This window comes from Bos mutus, chromosome 26 (genome assembly GCF_027580195.1).
Source record: "Bos mutus isolate GX-2022 chromosome 26, NWIPB_WYAK_1.1, whole genome shotgun sequence".
NCBI lineage: Eukaryota > Metazoa > Chordata > Mammalia > Artiodactyla > Bovidae > Bos > Bos mutus.
Window position 1 is genome coordinate 31242141 of NC_091642.1, and position 17739 is coordinate 31259879.

A 17739-nucleotide genomic window follows, 5' to 3' on the forward strand; every position below is an offset into this window, starting at 1 on the left:
TTCACTGGCACCCAGGGCAGGCATGTCACCCTGCTGTCACTCATAGGGCCCACAAGTCAAACACAAGCAACATCACTGTTGTGCTGGGAGGAAAAACATGTTTCTTGGTTTTTTAAGTAAAGACAATGCTATTGAAGGTTTATTCATAATATCCCAAAGGATTCTCTACAGCAAAAGATACAGCTGTCTTACAAAGGTTGGGTCTATAAAAGCCATCTTTAGAATGAAAAAGGAATCTTCATTTCATGACAAAGAAAGTCCCAGCTCATCTGACTGTTGTGCAAGATCAATGATTTTGTGTCCCAGAGCCTGACATTCCTCAATAGGTAGGACGCTGATGACTCGGCATTTTGGTAATTGTGCACATACACTCAGAAGTTTTTGAGCAAGGGAAATGGAAATGCTTTTAATAAAAAAAAAAAGAGAAGAAATCAGTAACAGACGAGTGTCCCAGCAGCATGGCAAACTAGTTCAAGTTGTATAATTCCCCTTGGCATTTTCTAAGAGCACAGAGGCGCAGCTTGGGGGAGTGAAGAGAGAAGAAAAATTCTAAGCACAGGGCAAAGAGGTCTAAGAGGCGACGGATTGGGCAGTGATGCATGAAACTGACCACAGGATCCCTCAATAGGGTTCAGGCCAAGCTGTTGACATCTCCCTCGCCCATCTTGCTCTTACATCATGCTCTCAATTTGGGTGGAGAAGTGTGGCAAGCTCAATCCTGCAGACTTCATGTGGTTTGCCTGTAAGGTACATCTGTCCTGGATGGCAAGTTGGAGTTACTGAGGTTGGGTGGAGAAGACACTGGGGTAAAATCGGGTTGTGGTGAGAGAAGGGGTGGAAGAGGATTTTAAAGAGAAGTCAGGGCTGGATGGAATCTCCCCTCATTCTGTACGGATAGGCAGGGGCCCTGAAAACCTAGACACACCTCTGCGACTCTTGCTTTACTCGTGACACCTGTGCCCAGAGCTCTCACAACTCTATCCCAGGAACAGGAGCCACACACAGAAGAACGCCTCATTCTCCTTTTCAGTCTGGGGATGTGAGAAGAGGTAGGGTTCATCAGCTGCCTGCTTACATCTTTCCAAGTCTCACTGAGGGACAGAGAGGAACAACCCGATTTGGTCATCATCACTATGCCACAGGCCATCTGTGCTTTCTAAACTGGATGCGGGAATTTAATTACACAGGCTTATAAGAGTACAAACTAGGATTATTAAAATTCATCATTCTGGGGTACTATTCAACATCAGAAAACCAAATGCCAAAAGCTCTCTGTCAAAGCTGCAATGTGAACTCTGCAAATCAGCCCAAGTTAGGAGCCCAGATGAACTCGCTCACATTACATGGAGCTTTAATGGTTCCCAAATGTTGACTACGCAAGAGCCGACCCAAAGGAATATTTCCACTTACCACATTTCACAAAGTAAAAAGATTATTTTTAGGTTCTTCCTTTATATTCTGGGGAAAAAACTATCCTCACTGATCTCAAAGTACATTACAAATGCAACTGGGCTTTGAACAAGGACTCTTGCTCGCGGCCTCTCTCTTGCTTTTGTTCTTTCATGGATTCAGAAGGACTGTCATGGGGAACTTGAAATCATCTCTACCATCAGGAGAAGACAAAAGGAACGAATCCGGGGAGAGGGAATGGTAACTGTAGTGGGGCTGTGTACTCTCAGTGGTTTTAAATAAAAACGCCTGCAAATCTGGCTAATCACATATCGCAGCATACTCTGGAGGTAATCCCCACACACTCTGCTCTCCTTATTTCACCCTCAGGCTCAGCTAGAAGGAAACTGCCTATGAGTAATAGTGGCAATATTTGGAGTAGGGACCACCAGCCTCAATCCAAGGTGAGTACATACCATAGTTGATTAGCACAGCTGCTTTCAAAATGCAAACAAGTCACAGCCCTCTAGAGGGCACAACAGGCCCACATTCAGAAACACAGTAAGGTCCCAGGCAACAGAACAAGGCCTAAGAGAGTTGGATTCTGGTCCTCAGCCCTCCGCATCCTAATTACACGTCTGACACTGACCCAACCGCTTAATTTCTTAGAGTTGTTTTCTTACCTATTGTCCCCAAACAATTTCTGCCCATCTCCTAAGGTGGTTGTGGGGATTTAAACAAAATAACCAGGTCTTTTAAAACTTAAAAGCCCTCTTAATTTCCAGGGACTCTCCTGGAGGTCCAAAGGTTAGGACTCTGTGCTTCCACTGAAGGGGGCAAGAGTTCGATCCCTGGTAGGGAAACTAAGATCCCGCCTGCCATGTGGTGTAACCAAAAAAAAAAAAAGATGGGAGTAAGACATAACAATGAAGACCTCCAAGACCTTTTAGAACTAACACCCAAAGAAGATGTCCTTTTCATTATAGGGGACTGGAATGCAAGAGTAAGAAGTCAAGAAACACCTGGGGTAACAGGCAAATTTGGCCTTGGAATATGGAATGAAGCAGGGCAAAGGCTAATGGAGTTTTGCCAAGAGAACCCACTGGTCATAGCAAACATCCTCTTCCAACAACACAAGAGAAGACTCTACACATTGACATCACCAGATGGTCAACACCGAAATCAGATTGATTATATTCTTTGCAGCCAAAGATGGAGAAGCTCTATACAGTCAGCAAAAACAAGACTGGGAGCTGACTGTGGCTCAGATCATGAACTCCTTACTGCCAGTTTCACACTTAAATTGAAGAAAGTAGGGAAAACCACTAGACCATTCAGGAATGACCTAAATCAAATTCTTTATGATTACACAGTGAAAGTGAGAAATAGATTTAAGGGATTAGATTTGATAGAGTGCCTGATGAACTATGGACTGAGGTTCGTGACATTGTACAGGAGACAGGGATCAAGACCATCCCCATGGAAAAGAAATGCAAAAAAGCAAAATGGCTGTCTGGGGAGGCCTTACAAATAGCTGTGAAAAGAAGAGCAGCAAAAAGCAAAGGAGAAAAGGAAAGCTATAAGCATCTGAATGCAGAGTTCCAAAGAATAGCAAGGAGAGATAAGAAAGCCTTCCTCAATGATCAATGCAAACAAATAGAGGAAAACAACAGAATGGGAAAGACTAGAGATCTCTTCAAGAAAATCAGAGATACCAAGGGAACATTTCATGCAAAGATGGGCTCGATAAAGGACAGAAATGGTATGGACCTAACAGAAGCAGAAGATATTAAGAAGAGGTGGCAAGAATACACAGAAGAACTGTACAAAAAAGATCTTCACAACCCAGATAATCATGATGCTGTAATCACTGTCCTAGAGCCAGACATCCTGGACTGTGAAGTCAAGTGGGCCTTAGAAAGCATCACTACGAACAAAGCTAGTGGAGGTGATGGAATTCCAGTTGAGCTATTTCAAATTCTGAAAGATGATGCTGTGAAAGTGCTGCACTCAATATGCCAGCAAATTTGGAAAACTCAGCAGTGGCCACAGGACTGGAAAAGGTCAGTTTTCATTCCAATCCCAAAGAAAGGCAATGCCAAAGAATGCTCAAACTACTGCACAATTGCACTCATCTCACACGCTAGTAAAGGAATGCTCAAAATTCTCCAAGCCAGGCTTTAGCAATACGTGAACTGTGAACTTCCAGATGTTCAAGCTGGTTTTAGAAAAGGCAGAGGAACCAGAGATCAAATTGTCAACATCCGCTGGATCATGGAAAAAGCAAGAGAGTTCCAGAAAAACATCTATTTCTGCTTTATTGACTATGCCAAAGCCTTTGACTGTGTGGATCACAATAAACTGTGGAAAATTCTGAAAGAGATGGGAATACCAGACCACCTGACCTGCCTCTTGAGAAACCTATATGCAGGTCAGGAAGCAACAGTTAGAACTGGACATGAAACAACAGACTGGTTCCAAATAGGAAAAGGAGTACGTCAAGGCTGTATATTGTCACCCTGCTTATTTAACTTATATGCAGAGTACATCATGAGGAACGCTGGGCTAGAACAAGCACAAGAGGGAATCAAGATTGCTGGGAGAAATATCAATAACCTCAGATATGCATATGACACCACCCTTATGGTAGAAAGTGAAGAAGAACTAAAAAGCCTCTTGATGAAAGTGAAAGAGGAGAGTGAAAAAGTTGGCTTAAAGCTCAACATTCAGAAAACTAAGGTCATGGCATCTGGTCCCATCACTTCATGGGAACTAGATGGGGAAACAGTGTCAGACTTTATTTTTTTGAGCTCCCAAATCACTGCAGATGGTGACTGCAGCCATGAAATTAAAAGACGCTTACTCCTTGGAAGGAAATTTATGACCAACCTAGATAGTATATTCAAAAGCAGAGACATTACTTTGCCAACAAAAGTGCGTCTAGTCAAGGCTATGGTTTTTCCAGTGGTCATGTATGGATGTGAAAGTTGGACTGTGAAGAAAGCTGAGCACTGAAGAATTGAGGCTTTTGAACTGTGGTGTTGGAGAAGACTCTTGAGAGTCCCTTGAGTGCGAGAAGATCCAACCAGTCCATTCTGAAGGAGATCTGTCCTGGGTGTTCTTTGGAAGGAATGATGCTAAAGCTGAAACTCCAGTACTTTGGCCACCTCATGCGAAGAGTTGACTCATTGGAAAAGACTCTGATGCTGGGAGGGATTGTGGGCAGGAGGAGAAGGGGACGACAGAAGATGAGATGGCTGGATGGCATCACTGACTCAATGGACATGAATTTGAGTGAACTCCGGGAGTTGGTGATGGACAGGGAGGCCTGGCATGCTGCAATTCATGGGGTCACAGAGAGTCAGACATGACTGAGCGACTGAACTGAACTGAAGACATAATATATGTAAATTAATGCATCTGTATAATAAATCAAGTATGGGGCCAGAATGTTCCCAGAACTGCTTTCTGTAAATCCAATGAGTGAGGCTTCTTCTTCTGCTGAGATGGAACAGAAGTAAGAATGACTGTAAATACTCAATTATAGGATTATACTGATGAACTAGAACTAACCTTTTTTTAAGTAGGAAGTTTTCATTAACTAGGTTTTCTGATGAGCTGAGGGTTGATTTTTAAAAAGTATATTCCAGCTCTCATGCTTTCATTCTTCTTCTTTTTTAATGCTTTGATCTTTTTAGTTGAAAATATTTTAAAAATGTGCATCTTCCCTTTCTGCTGAAACTAAAGAGCACGTTATTCATTCATCAAGACTCCCCACGTGGGAAGGATCTTGAAGGTCCATGATGTGGTCATTTCTAATTTTGCTGGCATGTGGGAGTGACCACTCAGCTGGTGAGGGCACCAGAATGGCATCTCTGATGGGCCATTCTCCTGTAGTCATCATAAAGGCATGAGCTCCCACAAAGTGAGAAAAAAAATTTTATTTATTGGTGGAAAATCACCATGAAGAGAGAAAACTGATAAAATTGGAGAAGGTGGTTAATTTGTTTTATACAGATAAGCATGGGAACCAGATGGCTTTTGATGGAAAACTGTGATTTGTGAGAACGTAGAAGTCAACATAAATAGTTCTGAAGTTGCAAATTTGGGGGTTTTAGGTCTCAGCCTATTTGAATGTTGAGAATCTACTATATACACAGTGAAATACAATTGATTTCTTGATGATGAGGCTATGGTGGGGCCTCAGAATCACTACCATAGCATTGGAATAAGGAAGACAGATGTAGAGGGTGTGGGGAAGTGGATTGTGCTTTAACTTCAGGGTAACTTAAATAAATCCTTAGTTTGGTCATTATTTCCTCCATGAAACTAAGAGATCAACTTCTAGGGATGAAAAAAGGAAACAAGTTCTTAACCGATTATTCAGATTTATTCTATTCTATTCCATCTTAGAGTTATAGTATGGAGCTGCTTTACCTGATTAAAAGGAAATCGGTAACTTTTCATTAACAGGAGAGGTTCAACCTAATGAAAAGCTGTTCTGAAGTTTTTAATATAGCATCCTTTGTGTGAGCAGAGCCAGAGCGATTATGGTCACTACATAGTAACATTTCAAGGAAGATGAGGTGGGGTTAGTGGTTAACTGAGGTCAGAGACCACGTAGAGGAAAAGACAGAGGAAAAATGGAAATAAAGCATAGCCTTTCATTGTTTTCTCCCATTTTTCATCTGCTGCACCTCTTATCCCTCCTTTCTGCAGTCAGACAAACGATAAGGAAAAACTCAGACCGTTCCTCTCCAGCCCTCCCCATTTCTCACATGGATGCACACAGGCATATCCCTGGGGGCTAAGTTCATAAGTGACACTGCTGCACCAGCAACGCTTGGGCAGTGAGTACCAGTGAGTAGTAGCAATGCATCGTGCTATGCCTACGTCCTGGGCGTGTCTGTTGGGAGAGGCTAGTTTTCATGCGGGACAGTGACAGAGACCAAAGGCCTCTTGTAAACCCCATGGATCTATGGAGACCCCATGGATCTATGGAGACCGAGACCCCATGCATGTTTACCTGGGGAGCCTGCCAGAGAGTCCCCTCTGCTGAAGGCGAAGGTACGAGACACAGAGACGGGCACTAAAGAGTCAAGGATTTGTGAGTTGTGAAGGGGAAGATAAACACAAAAGGAGAGAGACAAAGAGCAAAGTGGGTGAGACAGTCTGCTCCTGGATCTTCACAACATCCCATTTCTCTGCCAAAGGGAGTCTTGCCTCTGGAAACATGGAAATCGCATCTTCTCACAAAGTCACTCTCCGGAAAGAAGAAAATAAATAGATTTTGCTGAAGTTCTTCCAAAAAGATGCACAATAATCTCAGAGGGGATGAGACCCACCAGTGACAAGAAAGGCAGTGTCCCAGCAGGGAGTACGCGTGGGCAGTGTTCCGTCTGAGACGCCTTTTTGAGCCAGCACATGTGTTGGGAGCCCAGCACTGCATCCCCTCGGGGCCCTCCCGACTGCCTTAGGGTTTCTCACCTGTGGGAGGGCTGAAAGCAAAGTGCAAGCTCCTGCTAGGGGGGGCATCCTCGAGGAAGAGGAGGCTATCTTCTGCCTCGGACTCATAGGAGTTCCCTCTGTGGGCACAGTGCTGGGGAGGAACTGTGCACAGCTGGAGCCTTGGGACACAGGAAGGGCAGTTTCTAGCAATCTTCATGTGAATCAACTTGATAAACTAAATCATAGTCACTTCTTAGCCAGTACAAGTGCTCCAAAGAACCTCTCTTCCTATCCCCTTTTCCTTCGCTCTCTTTCCCCACAGTCTGAAATGGTGCTGGCTATCACTTGGGGCCTGGGTGGAGTGGAATGTGTAGTAATATTCCAGTCCTTCACCGACCTTGATCCTGATCCAGCAGTCCGGGAGGCAATCTGTCTTTATCCCTCTTATCTGATCATTCCCAGAGTCCCTTCCAAGAAACTGAAGTCAGTCTGCAGGTGACAGCACTCTGAAATAGGTGGCTTTGGCAGTCTTAGTTGCTGCACCCAATGATTTGCCTGAAATTACCCAATAGTGTAAAGGGGAGAGGGGAGAGGGGAGAGCCTTATCCTACCTGATAATCATTTATTTTGTCAAGAAATCACATTCTTTGTCAAGGAATATTTAAATGGGCCCCTAGTGTTGCAAGACACACTGGAATAAGAAACCCCATTGTCTCGAGAAGAATCCTAGTACTTCTGGCCTACAAATTAAATATATCTCAGTCAAACAAATAGGAGACTTGTTCTCTCCCACTTCCACACCCCTGTGGGCATCTGTTCTGGTCACGCTGAGCTCAGACCCCATTCCTCCAGATTACCAGGCTCACTTTGGTCCTCCTGGGTTCCCTGGCAATCAGAACCAAGACAAAGGAGACAATACTGATTGTGTTTCCTTCACCCAGCACAGGAAAAGCAGAGGGATTGACTTATAACCTCAGACTCAACTTTGAGGCATCGGTCACAGGGCCAGTGTTCTGGCAAACTCATCATCTCATTTATCACCCTCAAGGCTGACAAAGCTCCAGATTGGCATCAAGGACAGGGCTAGTTAGGTAGACTGAGACCCTACAAGAATCCACCACTTTGTGGTCCAGCCTTAAGCTCTTCCTTGACCTACAAGTAAGGTTCTTGGACAGTGAAAGATGCTGGGTGGCTGGACCTGGGCTGAGAGGTGGACCTGGAATAAGCAGGGGCAGGGGGGTAGTGGTGGTGGGCTTGGCAGTTATCCACACCTAACTCTATTAGATGTGGAGGGCTCGTGGGGGAGAAAGGAAAATGTCTCTATATCCCTACAAGCTAATTTGATTTCTTTTTCCTCCTGAAGATGGATAAATAAAGATGCTCAGAAGTGTGGGGAGGGAAAGAGAGGTTAACATTTCTTTTTAGTTAACCAGTTTTGAAGGAGAGATTACTATTGCAGGTTTATTCTGTCTCAATGATAAAATGGATTTTGATAGGAAGAACTAGAGACAGGAAGGAAGGAGGAACCAAATAACATTTTCCCACTACTTAAAAAAAAATTTTTTTAAAGAAAGAAAGTCATGTAAATTAGATGGGCTTGGGACCTTTACGCAGCAATTTACCCCTAGAGTCCCCACTTCTTTTGGTCTTATGTAAAGGCCAACACATCTAGGTAACACTTTGAATCTCAGTAGTCACTCTACCTTGAGCAAGGACCAATGTGATGGCTGGTGGAGACCTCCTTTAGAGAACCAAGGTCTACTTGGTCCTGTAGACCATCCCTCTCCCATATCTTGACTTCTTGTTCTGCGAACTGATGCTTCCTTCACCAACCTTAATTGACATTTGCCAGTTTATATAACAACATACCAGGGTTTTTTGTTACAGCCCTCCTTCCACATATGTGGGACCACTCCTTGGGTGTGGGCAGCTATTTCAATTTCTTTTAAGTCCTCTGTTGGGCCAGGATGGGAAATTACACTGTAAATTGTCCCAATATTCCCACATAGAAATGACATCCTGGAACATGTTGGATCTAAGATCTGTATTTCATTGTGCTGTTTGAACAAGTCAGGCCACTGGAATGCACTGAGTAAATAGTTGCATTGAGGTGATTCGGAGCAGGTCATTTCTTTAGTTTCTCTGTTAAAACAGTACCTACTTTTCAGGTGCCGTGGATTGTGATTTCAAGCTTTGGGACCCTCTGATAAATCCCAATATAAAGCACTATGGAAGATTTTCTTTTTTTTTTTTATGATGAGAAAAAACACCCATTTGGCATTAAAATGGCCACCATAAATACTAAGAGCTGAAAGCAATGCAAAATTCAGACTGGTCAATCAAAGACAAATCTAGAGAAATAATGCTTTTTGGATCACACTTGTATCACAACAAATGCCATGCCCTCTAAACACAAGTACGATAACTGATGCAGGCAGCAGAGAGAAGGTAGAGTACAGAAGGGGCAGAGAACACCCACCAGAAGCCTGTGCCAGCCCCTGCCATCAGCATGCATGGCCAGCCGCAGACCCCTCCCCACCTGCTGAGATGTGGTCAATGAGCAAAGAGAAGCAGATGAGCAATATATGTGCCAGCCTGGGCTTTACATCCTAAGATCTTGCTGTTGCTGCTTACTAAATGCCACAGACACAATAATAGCATATTACGGTTTGCAAGTAGAGGACAGAGGGTGAATTACCACAGCAGAGAAGGAATGGTTCAACCTCCAGCAGAGCACACAAAACCACCTGCTTGCATTCCCTGGCAGGTGACAGCAAATGGTGCCTCCCCTCACAACCTCCCTCGCTGGGCATTCATCATTTTGCACATGAGCAGAGAAGCAGCAGAAAACATTCTAGACTCTCAGAAACTAAGCTCCCCCGCCCCCTGCCCTGTGGTCTGCGGGTACCTGGCAGAAAGCAGTGTTCCTGGCAGAGCATACAAAGAGGCTGCCAGCATTTGTGTCAGTCCCAGCCCAGGCTGAGAGTGGTTGGTCCGGGTCCCCAGCCTGGGCTGAGGCAGGACCTCGGCAGGGAGGACGAGGGAGGGGTTTGAGAGATACATACGAAAGACAGAGGATCCAGCCAGACTTCCAACCTTCCGCACATCGTTATCTAAGGACAGAAGGATGCAGTGTGTTTCAGAGGCAATTCAGAAAACACACCTTCTTAAAGGAATTCTCCCTCTCCCACCCCACCCACAGCACCAATCAACCCTGCAAAAACAGGTAATCAGGTGGAAGTAAAGAGTAAATGTGTTTTTTCATATTGAAAATTACCACTATCCATCCCTAACACTGGATAATGTTACAGTCTACTATGTACTTCCACTTCTAAAGTCCGGGAAGGTAAAAGGCTTGTCCGGGGTCCATAACAGGAGTCATGACTTGGAACCCAGATGCATTTTCTCCACTATCCCACTGCTTCCCCAATAAGCTATGGCTTGGAAACTGGAATACCTGAGCAAGCAGTGGTCATGATGGCTGGGACACCATAGTAGGTGAAGGCTCCGTTCTCGAAGCGAAGGCCTTCCTTACCAACCTCCACTTCCACTTTACCCTGGAGAAAGAAGGTAGTGTGCTAAGGGTGTGGACAAGCACTTCCAGCTCTTTTAGTGAAGATGACCCTAAGTACTTCTGTTTGGATAATAAGTGGACCTAAAATCTTATCACAGGAGAATGTGAATTCCATCCAGATATGTTTTGAAACAGCAGCTTTAACTTCAGGAGCCCTTGGCAGTAAAGTTCTTGTTTAGTTAATAAAGCAGTATCCAGTCATGAACATGCAAGCTTTCCTTGAAGACTCTAATGGCTCCTTCTGAGGCAGGTCCAGCTAGCTCAGGACCCCATAAACCCCATAAACTGCTCCAGTGGTATAGTCTGAGACTGCTGCTGCTAAGTCACTTCAGTCGTGTCCAACTCTGTGTGACCCCATAGATGGCAGCCCACCAGGCTCCCCGACCCTGGGATTCTCCAGGCAAGAACACTGGAGTGGGTTGCCATTTCCTTCTCCAATGCATGAAAGTGAAAAGTGAAAGTGCAGTCTCTCAGTCATGTCCCACTCTTAGCGACCCCATGGACTGCAGCCTACCAGGCTCCTCCATCCATGGGATTTTCCAGGCAAGAGTACTGGAGTGGGTTGCCATTGCCTTCTCCGATAGACGATCTCTATTATCTCTAGCTGAGATAAAGCCAGATTCTGTGAGAAGCTTGAGCATATGGTATGCTATTAGGGGTCTGAAACCGTGTGTATGCACTGCATGGATCCATCCCAGACCCTACAAGGCCTGTACTATTTTTACCCCCAGTTTTATAGATGAATCAATTTTGAGGCTCATAAAGATTAAATAACTGAGTCAAGGTTAGTTAACAAGTACCAATATTGGAATTTTAAAACTAGGTCTTTCCAATTTCTGAACCTACCCTCTTGCCCCTATATTTTACCCCCGCCAAGATTTATTTGAAAATGGTTATGTTTATATTAGGCATAAGACTCTACTAGCGTTCCTTGTGTTATATAAACAATGTAAACACCCTTCTCAATTTCCAACAGTAAAGAATGCGACTCCATTTCTGGAGAAGAAGGCATTTTAACGAGGTTATCTGGAAGGATGGGTTTGAGGCATATACCATGTCCGAGCAGACAGGTGGCAGGGGGACTGTAACAGAGAGGCCCTTTCTAAGTCACTGTGAATTTAATTAAGATTTTAAGACAATCATTGTATTTAGGGTTCACCAGATTCTACTGGGAAGAGACTGTGAATAGGGGCGGGGCTAATGGTGGAGCCAGGCCAGGAGGCGGGGCTGGAACCTTGCCTGACATTTATTAACAGGCCTCTCCGCTTATTTACACCCACTCAGGGCAGGGTGGGTGACTGTACTCATGTGAGTACCAGGAAGATGCTGCAGCTCTCTCATTTGCTTGTTTATTCCCTCATAGCGCCTTTAAGGAGAAGATTAAGGGACTGCAACAGTTGAAGTGTGGCAGAGAGAGTGGACCTGTTTCATGTGCCTCCAGAGAGCAGAGCATGGACCAGTGGGTGGAAATCAGAGATGGTGAGGTTTTAGCTCGACAGAGAGAAGAGCTTAAAACAAGGAGTGCCTGAAATTTGGGAGGCATTGCACAGTTGCATTCCTGGGCATGGCCAAGCAGAGACAAGAGGTGATAGGGATTTTGTAGGACACCAGTTTAGGAAGTTCAGCAGCAGAACCCCTCGGCTGGGAGTTACCCACTGCACCCCCAACCACAAACATTGCTGACATCAGACTAAATGCCATCAAGACCCCATCACTCTAGGATGCCAGCCAGTCACACCTGTCTCCTTCTGTGAGTCATGGACAAACGCCCGCCCCAACTGGCCTTGCTCCCAAGGCAGCCTTGGAACCTGGCTCGGAGGAGGCATGGGCATTCCTCGTCAGCCTGGAGAAGTCCTACCTTGCCCTTGGAGGGTCCAAGGCTTTCCCACTCACCTGCAGAAGCAGCACAAAGTAGTCCACGGGGCGGTTGCGCTGGTAGAGGTAGTGTTCCGGGGCCTTCTTGTTCTTCTCATCAAACTTCAGCTCCTGGATCACGTTGGGATGTTTCAAGAGCCGAAGCAGGATCTTCTCCGAGAGGTACAGAGACTTAAATGGCTCCACTTCTAGGGGAGGGTGAAGGCAGGAGGAATCAGCAGCAGGGAGGAGTCAGGGTGGACATAACCAGAGCCATTCATGCTCCACGCTCCATCCTGCAATTCCCTTAGGTGGGTGGGTCGGGGGGTGTCTTAAGCCCAAGTGTGCATCTTCGGGCCCTCTGGGGATATGGGTACCTGCACTGGCATTTCAGGTCACTGTTATGACAGTGTCAATTTTGTTATTAATTTTCTCATTGACTTTATTTAAAGCTGCACATAGACTTAAAAAAGAAGAAAATCCTGCCATTTGTGACAGCATGGATGAACCTGGAGGATGTTATGCTAGGTGACATAAGCCAGGCACAGAGGGACAAATACTACACGATACCATTTATATGATGAATCTAAAATAGTCAAATTCATAGAAACAGAGAGTAGAATGGGCTGGGAGAATGAGGTAATGGGGATATTAGTCAGAGGGTACAGAGTTCCAGTTGTGCCAGATGAATAAATCCTAGAGATCTACTGCACAGCATATAGAGCCCAAGAACAATGCTATACTGAAGACTCTTGAGAGTCCCTTGGACAGCAAGGAGATCCAACTAGTCCATCCTAAAGGAAATCAGTCCTGAATATTCACTGGAAGGACTGATGCTGAAGGTGAAACGCCAATACTTTGGCCACCTGATGCCAAGAACTGACTCATTTGAAAAGACCCTGATGCTGGGAAAGATTGAAGGTGGGAGGAGGAGGGGAAAACAGAGGGTGAGATGGTTGGATGGCTTCACCTACTCAATGCACATGAGTTTGGGTAAACTCCGGGAGCTGGTGATGGACAGGTAGGCCTGGCGTGCTGCAGTCCATGGGGTCGCAAAGAGTCCGACATGACTGAGCGACTGAACTGAATTGAACTTAAAATTTTGCTAAGATCTTATATTAACACACACACACACACACACACACACACGAATAGTAATAACACATATAGAAAGTGGCAGGAAACTTTTGGAAGTGATGTTTATGGCACAGATTATGATGATGGTTTTATGAATGTATGTGTATCTCGAAGCTCATCAAGTTGTTTACATTAAATATGTACCATTTTTTGTATGTCAACTATATTGCAATAAAGTGGTTTAAAAAGCAGCTGGAGTTAGACATGGATAAGTAAGCCATGTGAACATGGCTAAAAATGTTTTTGTTTTAATGCTATGATCAAATGAAATACAGAGAATTTAATCTGACTTATTTGTATGATGTATATCTGTTGAGTTGAAATGAAATTTCAAGTTAACAGGAACACTTAATTATTTAAGTGGAAAGTTCTCAATAAGAAGCATCATTGCATTGTCTTTACATATTAATAGATATTATTATATACTATATTATTATGTTATGTTATACTATACTATTATATTATGGCATATCATTATATTTACAGATACATCTGCTTTGTTCTAGGAAATCAGATATCCAGTTGACATCTGTAGTCATTGAAAGACTATATTAGAACTATAAAGTCAGAACTATATTACACGTTTAAAACCCTAAAGAAGCTCCAATTTAAAATTTTCTACCTTTTAGCATCTGGAATAGTACTAGCATTCATTATGCACTCAATAAATACATGCTGGATTAAATAGTGAACTTACTAATGTGTGTGATTGTTCTAGGTCAGCACATAATTAGGCATGAATGAGGAGATTAGACAGCTCAAAGACAATTTTACCTTCTTACAAGAAGGAGAAGTTTATCTTTGGATCCTCTCTTTTTTTTTCTCTAAAGATTCTGGGATTCACAATCCATGTCTGTATTTGAAGAACTCATAGCTCACAGGCCTACATGGCCCCTGGAGAGTCCGGGCCCCCAGGGCTTTGTAGCTACATAGGACATCGCCTGTCCCTCCCAGATGAACCCTCTGGGCCACCAACCCCCACCATGAAGCAGGTAGAGGAAGGGAAAGTGCAGTGGTGGATTCCTCAGCTCTTTTCTCAAGTAGAAGAGAGAAAAGCAGAGTTGCATCATACTCACTTACCCTGAGAAAATCGGAGGCTGAAAACGAGCAAATGTAGGGTCCTGTTGCCCCTGCCCAAGGATAACCTCCTCTTCTGGAACAGAGGTTCTCAGTCCCTGCACTGGACTCGTTGCAAGGTGTTAAGGATGACTGGTGCCTGGGTCCCGCCCTCCAGAGCTGCCTTGCCTGCCTGGGGTGGAGATGCAGGAGGGCAGGGTCATCATACCTGTGGCCATGAAGCGGTGTGTGGCCAGCAGAAGCTGTGGCGAGATCTTCACCCTCATCTCCGAGTCGGAAAGCTTAAACAAGGAGAAGTCGTGCCGCTTCCTCTCCCTGTGTGGGACCCTCTGCTTTTTCCGATTGTCTGCTGTGGGGACAGGGGACAGATCGCAACTATCTCAGAGTCACTGTTGATTTTTGGAGGTTTCACCTGAGACAGGTCCTTTGGGACCATGGGGATTTCTGGAAAGTGTCAACAAGTCTCTGTATTAATCGCACTGAAGTGGTGAACAGTGGAAAAGTGGAAGGCTGGCCTGGGGCTCCAAAGTTCAGGCTTCTAGGGCTGGCTCCCCTGCTTATGAGCCGTGCAGCATCTCTAAGCATCACAGTCTTGTGTGCTTTAATTTATACAATAGAGTTAGTGATTAATCATAACTCTTCTGCTCATAAGTTTAGTGTCTGCATGCTTAGTCACTCCATCGTGTCCGACTGTATTCAACCCCAGGGACTGTAGCCTGCCAGGTTCTTCTGTCCATGGGATTCTCCAGGCAAGAATACTGGAGTGGGTAGCCATTCCCTTCTTCAAGGGTCTTCGAAACTCAGGGATAGAACTCAGGTCTCCTGCATTGTAGGCAGATTCTTTACCGTCTGAGCAACCAGGGAAGCCCCATAAGGTTAATGATTAATTGTAATTTTTCTGCTCATCTCAGGTAGTTATTATAAGACTCCCATCAGAATCTATCTGTGAAATGCTTACAAATAACTGTATGCTTACAAAAAGGACTTCACACACGAGGGACTTGTGTTCTTAGCATCAGGGACTCTGGCAGGGCCTGGGGGTTTATGCCTCGGCCATACTCCTGTCCCCAGAGCTGGACTCACCTCGTGTCTTCCCACTGATTTAAACCATGCTCCGAGCGGTACAGACGGATGCCACCCAAAGGAGGTGGGGGGTGGTCACTCCTCTTTCCACTCACAATTCTCTTGCTTCAACCCTGGCCCCTCCACCGGGAGAGAATTGGGGGAAATAAAGGAAAGGAGAAAAATGCAACTAGCTCTATAATCCATAAAGGTGAGTTCTCCGGGTGGGCCTCAGGCAGGACTATTGTGATTATTGATTGAAAAAAATCTCTGCTTTTTCCAGTTTAATTTTTCTCTCTGCTTTTTAAAATCTTGTCTCTCTCTCTCTAAAATATATATATATATATATATTTTTTTTTTTTTTTCCAGGGGTGACTTCCTTGGTGGTCCAGTGGCTAAGACTCCACGCTCCCAAGGCAGGGGGCCTAGGTTTGACCCTTGGTCAGGGATCTAAGATGCCACATGCCACAACAAAGTGTTTGCATGTTGCAACTAAAAAGATCCTGAGTGCTGCAACTAAGACCTGACACAGCCAAATAAATCAATAAAAATCTGTTTTGGGATAAAGGGTAGGTTTTCTTTGGTCATATGTCTCTTGCTTTCCCTTAGTACTGAGTAAAATATTGAAACTTTAACCTATCTTAACCTGTGCTAGGGAAGCAGAGAAGCAGATTAGGGTTTTTCTAAAGTTGCCCTGGAGCAAAACAGCGGTTCAGGGAACTCAGTGCAGGCTGAACAGACACACTGGAAATGAAAGGGAGAGAACTCCAGGGGACGGGCTCCCTGGGACTCTCCCCCTCCTTCTGATTTCGCTCTGCCACATGACTGAGTTCCCTTCTAGAAGGAAGAAAGTGCCCTCCTTCACACTGCTCTTTTGTGGGCCTGCCTTGGACTTCCGGCCCCGGCTTTAAGGCTCCTTGTGTCTGGTTGCCACAAATGGTGAGATCCCACAGTGAGATCCAGGCCCAGCTGTCCTGGGGGTCAGGATCTGGGGAGAAGCAACACAGTAGTCCTGGCTCCTCAGCCTTCTCACCGTTCTTAAGGATTCATGCTTATTTATAAGAATGGGAAAATCATAACCCTCTCTTTTAGAGAGGGGATGGTTTAGCAAGAGAGCAGCAAAGATATCTATCAGACCACTCTTTTCCATTACTGGTAAGTAACCTTCTGATTTATATGACGTGTTCGTCTAAATATTCCCTCTCTATCCTCCATCAGAATGCTACCAAATAGTTAATCACCGGAGAATCAGTTTCCTCTGATCTCCCTCTTCATTCCTTCTATTTTATTCTATTTATTTTTAAAATACTTTTTTTTTGATGTGAACCATTTTTAAAGTCTTTATTGAATTTGTTAAAAATTGCTTATGTTTTATGTTTTGTTTTTTTGGCCATGAGGCATTTAGGGTCTTAGCTCTCCAAGCAAGGACTGAACCCATACCACCTGCGTTGGAAGATGGAGTCTTACCCACTGGACTGCCAGGGAAGTCCCCATTCCTTCGATTTTAATAGTGAGTATTGGAATATCAGGTTGTTGAAACAAATGCCCTAGGAAGAGCTTACTCACTTAGACTGCTGTCACTACTATTAACATCAGCCACTAACACTTTAGTGTGAATATTTTCACCAATATATCTATTGAGACACTTGGGATTTCTAAATCTAGAGCACAGTGATAGTCAGAGGTGGAGAAGGGGAAAAGGACTGGGGGATGGAGAGATCAGCCCCTATTTTAAGGTAATGAGCTGGGCCGGGGCTCCACTGCAACAGCAGACACTGTGACGCTCCTGCTAAGTTTCATCAAGGCTTGGCCCACCTTGATCTGATCTCTTCTCACCCCAAAGGGAAGCACTCTTTCTGCACCACTCACTGCCTTAGCGTCTTGAAGTTTTTTCTACTAGGAGCTTGTCTCTGAACAGTTGCCCCCAGCAAACCAAGGACACAGATCTGGAGTGGGTTCTCTGAGGGGAGGATGGGGACTGCTGTTATACTTGATGAAACTGGGAGGAGGGGACACTTACTGGCCTAGGGACTCCCATGGATTTGATAACACTCCCATTTTTGAGGAAAGCAGGCCTTTGTAATGTTTGTGAGCAAAGCTTTGATAAGACTCAGTAACGAAAGCAGTCACTATCGCAGGGAGGAACCTGTGTTGTTCCTGGGAGGATTGGGGAGGAGGGTGAGGAGACTAGACCAGAG

The 17739-nt window shown here is 44.7% G+C and overlaps 1 protein-coding gene across 1 annotated transcript in view; it reads right to left on the reverse strand.

Annotated features, from left to right (window-relative positions):
• CNNM1 (cyclin and CBS domain divalent metal cation transport mediator 1) overlaps window positions 1-17739 on the reverse strand; it is a 70767-nt gene that overhangs the window by 22892 nt on the left and 30136 nt on the right. Inside the window, exons 3-6 of the mRNA XM_070363580.1 lie at window positions 14688-14828; window positions 12305-12474; window positions 10295-10394; window positions 9903-9950 (exon numbers count right to left, since the gene is read on the reverse strand). Coding sequence (XP_070219681.1) covers window positions 9903-9950; window positions 10295-10394; window positions 12305-12474; window positions 14688-14828 — 459 coding nt within the window. The remainder of the gene's footprint in view (window positions 1-9902; window positions 9951-10294; window positions 10395-12304; window positions 12475-14687; window positions 14829-17739) is intronic.